A 13,958-nucleotide genomic window follows, 5' to 3' on the forward strand; every position below is an offset into this window, starting at 1 on the left:
TGTTTACTAATCGAACAAATCTACTAAAAATTCATATCAAACAATTTATACAAATAGATATAAAATATTAATATCAATCATATTAGAAAATATTAATAATTTAAGAAAATATTTAAATGTATTAATTTCAAGATTGCCATAAATGGCCTGAAAAATGGGAATTCGCAAATATTCATCCGCACGTACAGAGTGTCTCATAAATTATGTACTAGCCGCTATGTGAGAAGCTCGGCAGATTAAAATGCAAAACTTTTCTTACTTGCTTAATAAATTAAGAAGATAAATTTTGACGACAGTCAGAAATATCTCAACGCGTATATAATGATAGCTTATCAACTGGCGATTGACATTTGACGAGTGAAATGTCCTTAATGATTAATGCCTAGTCTGTAAGAATAACACCAGTATAGCCTTACCTGCGTAAAGAAGTAATAGTAGACCTTCATGCCACGATCCGCAAACAATTGCGCGAAATGCGTGGATGGGCAGATGAAGAAATAATCGCCCACAACATCCGCTACCGCTTTCTGATTTTTGTAGCCATCATTTATCTGATCCCAATCAGTGTACTGAAACAGAAATCCGGGCAAATTTCTATTAAAGATAGCCAATTAAAGTACAAAAATGTATATTTCAAGCGTAATTTCAGACAGATTTAAATTCAGCTCGTTTTCACTCTATTTCGGAAAAGAGTATTACATCTATTTTCAAAATTTTCCGACAAGCTCGCAACAAATTACACAACATTTCTAAATACAAGAATTACAGATTATTTTTATTCAACTCTTATTTGATAAAATTTATAAAATATTACATTATAAAGTAAAAATTTATTTTCTTGTCAATTATATTTATAACAATTTTCATTGAAAAAAAATTAATCTTACGGCATTGTGAAACCTTTACTTCTAAGATCCGGCATTTAAATCTTAATCAGTAATTTCAAAGTATCATCAGGCTGTTGCATTAAGAGAAAAAATTCAAATGCGCTTGGGAAAATTAGACATGGCCATTAGCCATGGAAATTACACATCTCCTTTTTTAGATGTTGCTGGACTTTTGGGACTCGTTCTCTCCACCTTTTTGCGCTATTGTGTTGAAAGGAAATAATTTTTTACCCGAGCGCAACATTCTCTCGCACATAACTCGCGGGTCAAAAGATATTACTGAGAGCTAGTTATAGCTTTGTATCATCGATTTTCTTCCATTCGAAACGGCGGTAAAAAATGCGCGCGCTTTTACGAATTCATTCACCGAAAAAAATGTTTTCTTGAAATTCATACTTAATAAGTACTCTTAATAGATATTCTTAATGAATAAGAATATTTCCATCTTTATTTTTACTTTTTGGAATATCCTCTTAAATTGAGAATATATTCTTAATTTTTTTTGCAACTTTAGCGCCGCAATAAATAAATATAATAAAATAAAATTATTTAAATTATTTTAATTTATAAATAAATTTATAAGTTTACAATTAATATTAAAAATAATAATATATTAAGCAAAAATGTGTATTTAACTATGTCAAATACACAAAAAATATTCAATTATATGTGTAACATTTAAATATCCATTTGTAAGACAATTTTTGTTATCACGATTAATAATTTCGATCATACATTGATAAAAAAAAAACATCCCATTATGTATATATTCTTGCATGTTAAGAATATCTAATAAGAATATTTAATAAGAATATCTGTTTAGAGAATTTTCCTCTTAAATTAAGAGGATCCTTTTGGCGCCTATATATTTTAGTGAAAGATATTATAAAGATAAGTGGCATATACTTAAAATGAGAATACAATTTTTTCGGTGTTCCGTTCGATTACTCGCGCGTGGGCGAATCAGTAATGAATATCATCAAAACACACGTCCTCCCGACGATCTTTACGCTTATAGTATACGTCGTAAACGTAAGGCACCTCCTCGTTTGTGGCGTCTTTTGTTCCCGGATGCTTAATGAAATGTATACGGAACTCGAGGTTTCACACAGCCATGAAACGGCTCTTGACAAAGGAACTTTGACATGCCGTTCTGCTGATCGGAAAGTAATTAGCGGTCGGCCAGCAGAACGGAGTTCTCTTTGAAGAGTGACATTACCCCGGTACATAACGATATCGATTTTCTCCGTGACCGTAAACTCGGTCTCTGTGTTACGCACTAGAAAATCTGTTACAAGTATCGCGACAGAATCTACAATTGTGTCGTTGCAAAATTTTCCATCATTTGTTTTATATAAAATTTTACGCGAAAGAGAATATAGTATTGCGTCGTTTCATGTCTTTCCCTTGTGAAAAAAAAATTAGGCGTAATTGATGTAACATAAAAACCAACTCCTATCTTTGATTATTATAAAATAAATCTAAAGTTATATGTGTGTGTTCTTGAAACATATTTTATTTATATTAATGATTCATTAATTAATTCATTATTATTTTACGTATAATACAAAAATGACATTTTATTTATTTCTTTAAAAACATTAAAAAAATGGGTTTTGAAGTTGGTTCTAAATATTGCATAATTATATCCAATGTATATATAAGATTATTTATATATAATGCAATCGGATGCTTATCTAAAGTAATGATAATTAATATCAATATATTATGGTGTATGCAACTTAAGATAATTTTATGTCTGAGGCATTAATTATACCATATATAAATGAGCTCATTAAAATTATATATAGATTCTCTGGCTTGAATTTAAAATTAAATTATAAGAGTGTATATCCAATTTATATAAATTCTATATCTCACCTATTCTAATTTCAATGTTATTCGAGTTACTTAATACATAATTTAATTATCTACACAAATATATAACTTGTAAATAAATATATTTTTATTAATTTAGATTATTAGTTACCTGTTACGGAATTTATAACAAAAAGTATTAAAAGAAAATAATTTTACTGCATTGTATACAATACTCTATAAAGTGTTGTAATTTTTTAAATATATAATATTTTATACACTATATGATAATATATGTGATATATAACATTTTCTAAAATAAATAATATTTATCATTTTCTACATCCAAAAATAGAAAAAATTATTGCTAAATTTTCTGTTATATTTCTAAATAGGAAATAAGGATGAAAATGCATGAATTTTTTCTGTAATTTATATGTCAATTAGTCTGCTGTAGATAGATCAAAAGGAAGACTGAAACGTTCAAGTTAAAGAGGATTAATTAAAGAAGATTTTAAGAAAAGTTTGCTGTGCCTACTTTTTTGCACCTGTTTCTTATTAGCTCATTTGCTATCTGAATCTTCGTATTTGTATATCAGAGTTTTTTGTTAATTTGTGTTTAACAGTTAAATGTTATTTTTAATTGTTACAACACCGCCGAGCTCATTTGCATTAAATTTTTTATTGTTGATTGACCTTATTGACCACAATGTAAAAATTCTATATTTAAAAAAATATGTATATGCAATAATATGCATGTATATATATAGATATTAAAGAATTATTAAAAACCAGATATTTTATTAACTAATTAAGATTCAATACATTATGTGGAAATCATTGCAGAACATATTATATGCTAATAAACGATAACATTTTGACTGTTAAAGTAAAAAAAGTTATCGTTAATAACCAGATATTTTATTTTAAATAATTAAAATACAATACAATATGTGACAATTATTACTCAGCGATATTTTGATACATATGCGATGCGCGCAGCAAATCAAATTATGCTATTATATTATATCAATCTCATCGCATCTATTTATTGCACATTGGATTATTCTACTCATTAATTTTTGATATTTCAGATCAAGATTATTTTAGTTGTAACTTTTTCCGATAACGGTTTTTAAACTTAAAAATTTCTACATTAGGATTTTGTACCATAATATCTCTGTCCATAGTATAAAGTAAAGTAATAATATAAAGACACTTTCCTTATATAATCAAGATCCAAGTTATCGATTAAATTTAATTAGAGAACTCGATTGAATTATTGAAAACTGATGATCTATAAGATACTCTCAACTGGGCAATTTTCATATAAATATCCGGTCCATCTTTGTTCCTGCATGTAATTTAGTTAGAGAGACACTACTGTGTCTCTTAATATATATATACATATATATATAAAAGTAGATTTTTAGTCATTTTTAAGCGGCTATCTCTTTAATAAAATTTGGATGTAGCGCTAAATTACAAAGATATTTAAAAACTAATAATTTGATAGCGATCTTAAATCAATTTTTTAAAAGAAAATCATTGAATACGAAATAAGAAAATCTGAGAAGAAAACCGTGATGTGTCTCTAATTGTAAGATTTTTAGTAATTTTTAAGCGGCTATCTCTTTAATAAAATTTGGGTGTAGCGCTAAATTACAAAGATATTTAAAAATTAATAATTTGATAGCGATCTTAAATCAATTTTTTAAAAGAAAATCATTGAATACGAAATAAGAAAATCTGAGAAGAAAACCGTGATGTGTCTCTAATTGTAAGATTTTTAGTAATTTTTAAGCGGCTATCTCTTTAATAAAATTTGGGTGTAGCGCTAAATTACAAAGATATTTAAAAATTAATAATTTGATAGCGATCTTAAATCAATTTTTTTTAAAGAAAATCATTGAATACGAAATAAGAAATTTATATCTGAGAGGAAAACCGTGATGTGTCTCTAATTGTAAGATTTTTAGTAATTTTTAAGCGGCTATCTCTTTAATAAAATTTAGATGTAGCGCTAAATTACAAAGATATTTAAAAACTAATAATTTGATAGCGATCTTAAATCAATTTTTTTAAAGAAAATCATTGAATACGAAATAAGAAATTTATATCTGAGAGAAAAACCGTGATGTGTCTCTAATTGTAAGATTTTTAGTAATTTTTAAGCGGCTATCTCTTTAATAAAATTTGGATGTAGCGCTAAATTACAAAGATATTTAAAAACTAATAATTTGATAGCGATCTTAAATCAATTTTTTTAAAGAAAATCATTGAATACGAAATAAGAAATTTATATCTGAGAGAAAAACCGTGATGTGTCTCTAATTGTAAGATTTTTAGTAATTTTTAAGCGGCTATCTCTTTAATAAAATTTGGGTGTAGCGCTAAATTACAAAGATATTTAAAAATTAATAATTTGATAGCGATCTTAAATCAATTTTTTTAAAGAAAATCATTGAATACGAAATAAGAAATTTATATCTGAGAGGAAAACCGTGATGTGTCTCTAATTGTAAGATTTTTAGTAATTTTTAAGCGGCTATCTCTTTAATAAAATTTGGATGTAGCGCTAAATTACAAAGATTTAAAAACTAATAATTTGATAACGATCTTAAATCAATTTTTTTAAAGAAAATCATTGAATACGAAATAAGAAATTTATATCTGAGAGGAAAACCGTGATGTGTCTCTAATTGTAAGATTTTTAGTAATTTTTAAGCGGCTATCTCTTTAATAAAATTTAGATGTAGTGCTAAATTACAAAGATATTTAAAAACTAATAATTTGATAGCGATCTTAAATCAATTTTTTTAAAGAAAATCATTGAATACGAAATAAGAAATTTATATCTGAGAGAAAAACCGTGATGTGTCTCTAATTGTAAGATTTTTAGTAATTTTTAAGCGGCTATCTCTTTAATAAAATTTGGATGTAGCGCTAAATTACAAAGATATTTAAAAACTAATAATTTGATAGCGATCTTAAATCAATTTTTTTAAAGAAAATCATTGAATACGAAATAAGAAATTTATATCTGAGAGAAAAACCGTGATGTGTCTCTAATTGTAAGATTTTTAGTAATTTTTAAGCGGCTATCTCTTTAATAAAATTTGGGTGTAGCGCTAAATTACAAAGATATTTAAAAATTAATAATTTGATAGCGATCTTAAATCAATTTTTTTAAAGAAAATTTGAATACGAAATAAGAAATTTATATCTGAGAGGAAAACCGTGATGTGTCTCTAATTGTAAGATTTTTAGTAATTTTTAAGCGGCTATCTCTTTAATAAAATTTGGATGTAGCGCTAAATTACAAAGATTTAAAAACTAATAATTTGATAACGATCTTAAATCAATTTTTTTAAAGAAAATCATTGAATACGAAATAAGAAATTTATATCTGAGAGAAAAACCGCGATGTGTCTCTAATGCATTTTTTATGTGCAACGAGAACGGAAGGATTGAACTTTACATGGTAAATACATTCTACTTTCCGTCCGCTGTGTATATATACAACTCGGGCACATATCGGAATAACAAATATCTTTTGTATGCAAAAATAATTTTCGTTTCGCGAGAAATTTAATTTACGCAATGACTTTCGATTAAAAAACCAGGTTAATAAATCGTTGATTACCAATAACTTTCTGTGCTATATATTTCGTTTGTTTTATATTTTCGTGTTTCCCTTATCTTCTTTATATAACACGATTACGTATCCGCTGGTGGAATGGTTATAACGTACATGGCACATTCCAGAAAAATAAGGAGATGCCGTTGGAAACTGCATATGGGTATTCCATAAATCAGTCAAGAAGCACAACTGCACAACACGGTGAATTTTCGCAAAACAGATATTCCCGACAGAGATATTACACTTTCGGATATGTTAGCTTTAGAAGAAATGTAATAAAACTTTGTGCATCGTCCGTGCAAAATTAATACAATTTCGTTAGAATAAATTAACAAACATTTAAACTTGTAAGAGAAAGATGATACGATTATAATAAAGCAATTAAAATAGCGGAGACGAGAGATTAATGAATTTAATAATGATAAATTAATACAAAAATATAAAAGTTTATCCCTAAATGCACGTTTAATATAATAAACAATATAATTTTTTAAATAAAAATTTTGATTTGCAAAAAATCTTTATGCAAATGCAAGTTCTTCATCGGGATATTTTGTTCAATTCGAAATAATTCACGCGTATAATATAACGAACGAATGACAGAATAGTAGCTTAATTTACGTTCGTTTCGAAAGCTAACGGATCAATAAATATTTCTTCTCAAATGAAATGGAAATTTGATCGATAGGGCAATTTTTTTTCTGATTAGAAAAAATTGCGGTTTGTTATAATCGCAATTACACGGGGCCACTGTCTCTGGTTTGCGGAAAATCAACGTGGGCGCGCAAAAAAAGAAAAAAAAAAAAGGAAGACAAAAGCGCGCGGAAAAAGTTGCGGAAAGGGAGATAAAAGAATGGCGGGTAGGCGTTCCAATTAACGGTTTTTCACACTGCGCCCATCCGACGCGATACGCGCCCGAGTGAGAAAAATACACGTTTAATATAATATAATTATGGCCAATCCTTTATAGTACAACAAACTAACGCCGGCGTGCATTTTTAAGCTACGCGCGCGAGCGTATATATGTCATGTATATGTGTGTGTGTGAGAGAAAGAGAGAGAGGAAGAGCCACGCAGTTTTAATGCATAAATAAGCGAGCCAAAGATCGACGAGTTAAAACTGAAATTGTGTTCCGATACTACGTGGTACGTAACTTTTATTACATATTTATGCAGAAATAAATATTGCGTTATTGTAAACCGTTAAAGAATTTTTGCACACATTATATTATTCCAATATTATTCTATAATCAATCTATGTGGATATTCAAGAGAATATAGAGTGTAATTTTATATATTGTTTATATGGAATTAGAGTGAAGTATTATAATTTTTAGAAAATTACGTAAATTGTTAATTTTGAAAAAAAAACTTTGATTTCAAGATTTCGATTGCATCTATATATGTATATTTTGCATATTCGTCTTCTTAAAATATTGTATAGTTCTTCAAGTATTATTTTTGATCATCAATTTTTTTTATTTATATGATTTACATAATAAATCAATTACTGTAATTAGGTACATTTCGTACAAAGACATCGCTTGTCAAGTTATATCTTGTATGTCATATGTGTATTTTCAGCAAACTGTAAGAGGTCGAATTGACATCTGATGTATAGCTCGCTTGTTCTTTCATGCCGTCGAAAGAAAGCCTGAAGTGATTTAGCGACAATTGCAAGTTCAAGTTAGCTAACAAGAAAAGCGCCTGGGGCCGAAAGTGAATGTAGCCCATGTCTCGTTGAGTGATAAAAAATATGTGGGTCGCAATGTGTCGCAGTGCCTTCTGCTTGACGTATATACGTACATTTCTGTGAGAAACGTAGTTCGGGCGTTCTATCTTAATCTCCCGTGAGACATTTTGATTTTCAACATTTATAATACGAATTCTGTTCGCATAAGTAAACGTAATAAATGCAAATAAAATCCCTTTCTTCTTTGGTGACTTATTAATTAGTGATTAAAGTTGAAAAAAATGCATTCTCAATGTGTGTGTTGAGAGATTCTTTTAATTTAATTATGTGCGTTTAGTACATCTTTTATTTAAAGTAGCCGCACATACGTATATACGTGATACTAATTTTCAGTTTTGAAATGTACATAGAAAGAATTCTTAAGTTTTAAGAAGCTACGAGAATCCAAGAGAATTGCGAAGTAGAATTGCGATATTTAAAAAGATATTAAAATTCAATGTTAAATATCTACTGAGAAGGAATGCAATAAATAAGATTCACTCTCGGCATTCTTAGTGAGAAAAAAATAATTTTAAAAAAATTATTATTGAGAAAAATAATTTATATAAATATAACTTTATTCATTTTATATTCAATTTTCAATTATATACATATAGCATTTTTTTAATAGTCGAATTTGTCATATACGGTGCAATGTTAAAAAATGCATAGCAAAACTTACTTGGAAAATGATGGCTTCCCGCTCAATTTGCGACATATTCTTGAAGATTGTATTGATGATATTAAGAAACTTGTCTCGTTCGAGAAAACTGGCTTGATCTTTCTCGAAGAAGTCAATAAAATCGTACAGGATGAAGTACGTTCCTGAAACAAAAATATATATATCTGTTGAATGAAAGACTTTCATAAAGATAGCTATTCGATAATATTAATACGCACGTACGCACACATACACACAATTCATACTATATATATCAAAGTCTTTGTAATACATATTTTAAAGATAAAAATATGAATATTTTGAATGATACACATAAATAGAATTATAGTACTTTGAAATTTTCTCGATAAAATAGCTACAAAAATCTAGAATAAAAAGCAAGAAAATTGTTTTTTATGATCTATGATCAGAGTGACTGATATAATGACTTTAATATTGACATTAATATTGCGAATAATGAAAAGTTCAGATTCAAATTTCTATTCAGCCACCTGAAATATTTTTCTAGTCCGAAAATATCGTTTTCTCTAGCCATTATTTGTTAGGCTGAAAATGATTCGAGTGCCCTACACAGAGCCACGTCTGCACCTCTTTGAAAGCGTACTTAAGTGATGCAACCAACAATTTGTTCCGACTCGCAACTCTCGCAACGTGACGCAACTACTAAAAGCGTTACCGCGTAATTCACAAAGAAAGAGGGAGAGAGACACGCGCGCGTTTTTAGAATGCATCAGCTTTGTTTAATGAAAAAAGTTGACCGCCCCGCGCGTCATCATATGCATTCTTGCTCCGTTCTCCAGCGCGCGAAACTCCGGATTTCCGCTGCTTACACATGCGCGATGCGGAAACTTCTCGTGGCCCCTCTTGGCGAGAATCGCCTCGGGCGCGCGACTATCTTTGAAATCGTGCACGAGGGCTTCAAAGAAAAGACGTCTCGAAAAGGAAACGTAGTTTTTTTTCCAATATGTGAAGGATTTTTCTCTCTCTTTTGTCGAGCAATATGCATAACAGGCAGCCAGAAGCCTTATATCGTAGTAAATATTTTAACACGTGCTACTTTTAGTCAGTCTCTCATGAACTTTTTAGAGAAGCTTACAATTAATCTTATAATTGTCGCGAGTAAATTATCTATTTATATAATTATCAATCTACTATCTATATAATATTTATATTTTGATCACGCCATCAATATAAATGCAATAGAATCAGAAAGTTATAAACAAAAAATAATTAGTTCTTTTCTTGCCATATGTAATGTAATTAATTTAATTATAAATATGGACGGCATAAAAAAAAAGTTTCTCTTTTTCCGTGTCAAAGGGGGCACGGAGAAAATAGAAATAAATTTCATTAACAAAGTAAACTTACATTAATTACATTACTGGCATAAAAACTGCCATCAATAAACAATGTTTATAATATATTCCAGAAGAATGTCATTACAATATGAACAAACAATATGAAAAAGTATTAGTCTTTAATAAATTTATGATAAATTCTTTTTCTCATTACATATCTTTTTCGCGACATCGATTAGATATGAGATCTTTTTTGTGCGATCAAACTTCTGTGTGTAATCATGTCACTGAGACTCAGAAACAAATAGTCTCGTTTAGTCACTAAATACAAAGCTCTGAATATCGCACAACGTTTACTGCACTTTAATTATTCGGGCAACTAAGCGCATTGCTTGCCTGTTTTTATATTTCGTTATGATTTATCCCAAACACGTTTTAATGGCATCTATATACATCTTCGTGTTCCACACAATCACTCTCTTCTAGCATTTAAAATATTATCTTCGCATATCAAAAGTTTCTTTTACGAGCGAGAGATAAATGGCTTTAATTAAAAGGCAAGAGAATCAAAGGCGTGTTTTACCACGCGTGGTAAACTTTAAGATTAGAAGATGAAAATTATTACTACGTTTTCAAAGCAGAATCGTTTAATCGTTTGAAATATTTCTTTCCGTGAGATAGAAAAAATAAAAATATTAAAAATATGTTTCATTCTATTCTGCGATTTAAAGTTTATATTTTTACATTTCTTTGTTTATCACATGCAAGTAGTATTAATAGGGAATTCGAGACAACAAGAGTTATCTGTCTTACATAATCGTTGAATGAGATCATCATAATTAATTCACGATCAATGCAATAATTTTAATCATTATATATATAAATTCTGTTTAAAAATGTTAATTTTTTCATATATATTTGAGAAAGTTAAATATTTTTTTCATAATTTCATGGTATTGTGATTACGATTTCGAAAAACAGCAGATCTTTTACAATATATAGTGATTAAAAAATGTTTAATATTCATAGTCATAAATCAAAGTATTTCCCTGCATATCTTTATAAGAGAGCAGGAGGATTTCTTCTCTTTTCAAAAATAAATGCGCGATATGGAATGACGCCGAAGGATAAAGCGCGCGCGCATACACACACAAATAACAGAAAGAGCTGAAAAGAGAATATATCATGCATTCTACCAAACAATACTAGATACAAGCTGTAAAAGAGAGAAAAACATGAGCGGACAATAAAGGGATTAAGTTCTGTCAGAATGGAGATAGCGTATTTTTAAGACAAATAGTAATGAAGAAATCTTTTTGCTTTTCATTTATTTCAATTACCTTCTATGTGAGGATTTTAACGCTCTGAGGGCTTTCATTTACTTAGGCATAATTTTGTATTTAGCATAATTAAAAAAAAAAAAAAGTTAATAAAATTTGTTTTTCCGAGAAATTTTCAATAAAGAACGTTAACATTCGTATCGTTCATTAACATACTGAATAATCGTTGTTTTATTTTTTAATAATAAGATTTGTATTATAGAAAGGCACGCATAAAATTGATAAACGTTATAACTTATAGCGAAAGCGATAATAATTATTTCTCTTTGAAATTCAAATATAATAAATATGAACATGAGTGAAGTTTATAAGTAAAATAATACATAGTAATTATTGAAAGAGAGAAACAGTGAGCATATCACTAAATAGATATGATTAACATAACATTATGCTGGTAGCTTTTTAATCGCGTAAACTCGTTCGAGGAAATTACAGCAATTCGATTATAGCACAATTAAACGATAAAAGAGCCTGATGTAAACATTGCATTCTTGCAATTTTAGATACATAAACGGATTGGAAATTACTAATTAACGTATCGGATAAAATTAACGTATGGGAACATTTTAAAGTAAAATTATAACTTCTCGAATATACACACATGCACGTTTATATATATTTTATATTTTAAGCGCTTCAAGAGAATTCCCAGATGCATCTAATCTCGGTGTTGAAATATATATATATATATATATATATATATATATATATAACACTTTTAAATAAACAGTAACTGAATGTTTCATAGTTTATTTGCTACATATAACACCACTTTTGGGAATTGTCGACATATAGACTCTCGTGCGTATAATAAACTTTACTTGAGAATTATATGAAAGCCGTGCGGCTTTATTATGCAACCATGTATATTGTATGTTGCATTATATATATATAGTAAATGTATATATAGAATATATTACATATAAAGTAAATGTACCTTTTTTTTTAAATAAAAACGCCAAATGCATGCACTTGTCGAAAAATTCTAGAAAAAATGTTGCTTTAATATATCAACATTTGAGAAATGTATTACAATGTTTTCTTTAAATTTGTTCCTTCTACAAAAATGATAATATCGGAAAATTGTGCCATAAAACCGTTGAATATTAAGAATATTGTATATCCGATAAAGTGTAAAATATTATTATGTACTTTACACATATTTATCTATTTTATATAATACCTTTAATGAAAAAAATAATAAACCATTTCTCCCCCTAAAAAAAAATTATAAATTTCAATTTATAATTAATTCAATTTATAGATAATACAAAATTCGATAGTACTAATACATTTTAAATTATCTAACAAGTCATACTCAACATATATTTACGGACTTTTCGTATCTATAACACATGTCAACTTATAATAAAATACAGAACAAACAAATTTCTTAAAATTTTAAATTTTAAATTTTGATTGCAAATTTAATAAAAACAAACATTGCAAATTTAATAAAAAAGCAAACAGAATGGAATTTAATAAAGCAATGTCAATATTCATTTATGCTCGTGACGAATTTTTCTCGACTTGCACATATGTATATCTGGATCGAAACGATGATGTTTTCAATTTTTATTATTAACAAGTATGTATTTACAAATTAAACGCATTAATATTTTTTATTTTATTTAATAAAAAAATTGCGAGAAAGTTGAATTGATACTCATTTCGTGGCTATAATTGGAGTAATAATAAAGTATTAATAGAACTTTTAATAATTTAATTTGCATTGGATATGTATATAACGTATATTGATCTTATTGTTATATCTTTTGAATATATATTTGGCTATTTGTTCTAGCAAATTTATTCTACGTTAACTTTTAAATAATCTATATTTGAGTAGTTTATGTTTAAAAAGATTTAATTTATATTTTATTTTACAAAAATTATATAACAAAGGTATATTTCTGAATATTTTATATCATTTATTGATGAAAAGAATAAGTTTTTATTAAAAAATGATTTAAATACTTTGAAAGTAGATTTTTAAATCAACATGATAATTACTCATTAGATTCCTTCCAAAGATACGAGATAACTATTGTGTTAAATCTTAAAAAAAACCACAAAAATGAGATTTTTTGCCTTTGTAGAATTTTCGTTTTTCGTTACTAAAATAGATCATTAGATATGCTCTCTCTCTCTCTCTTTCTCTTTTATTCTGACAGAAAAGATACGAGCACATATTTAGAGAATCCTTCCCAGTGGAAAGCTTGAAATTTAAATTTAGCTTTTGATTCATATAATATGAAGGCTTTTATTTGTAATTCAAGAATAATATTTGGAAACACATGGAGATAACGGGATCGTAGGTATATCTGATGAAAAATATGCAATAAGATTGATATTAGGTGAATTTAATATGAGCCACCTATGAAATTGCAATATTCTTCGTGATATTTTCGACGAATGTACTCTTGTTTATTTCACACGATTATTCGACTCGTAACCGAACCAAACCGCACTTAGTTATATATGTATTAGGTCGGGTTATACTCTCATTTCTCCACTACAACGCGACGCGTTCCGTACTTAGTTATACATGTTGGCAA

General features: G+C 28.0%; 1 protein-coding gene across 2 annotated transcripts in view; it reads right to left on the bottom strand.

The window, feature by feature from the left end:
* Ache-2 (acetylcholinesterase 2) overlaps positions 1-13,958 on the bottom strand; it is a 116,275-nt gene that overhangs the window by 24,744 nt on the left and 77,573 nt on the right. For both annotated transcript variants that reach the window (XM_083048273.1, XM_083048275.1), the window contains exons 3-4: positions 8,763-8,905; positions 417-569 (exon numbers count right to left, since the gene is read on the bottom strand). In XM_083048273.1, the coding sequence (XP_082904399.1) occupies positions 417-569; positions 8,763-8,905 (296 nt within the window). The remainder of the gene's footprint in view (positions 1-416; positions 570-8,762; positions 8,906-13,958) is intronic.

The sequence above is a fragment of the Prenolepis imparis genome, unplaced genomic scaffold, assembly GCF_030444845.1.
Source record: "Prenolepis imparis isolate NDT839.2.m4 unplaced genomic scaffold, iyPreImpa1.0 SCAF_10, whole genome shotgun sequence".
In the NCBI taxonomy this organism is placed as follows: Eukaryota; Metazoa; Arthropoda; class Insecta; order Hymenoptera; family Formicidae; genus Prenolepis; species Prenolepis imparis.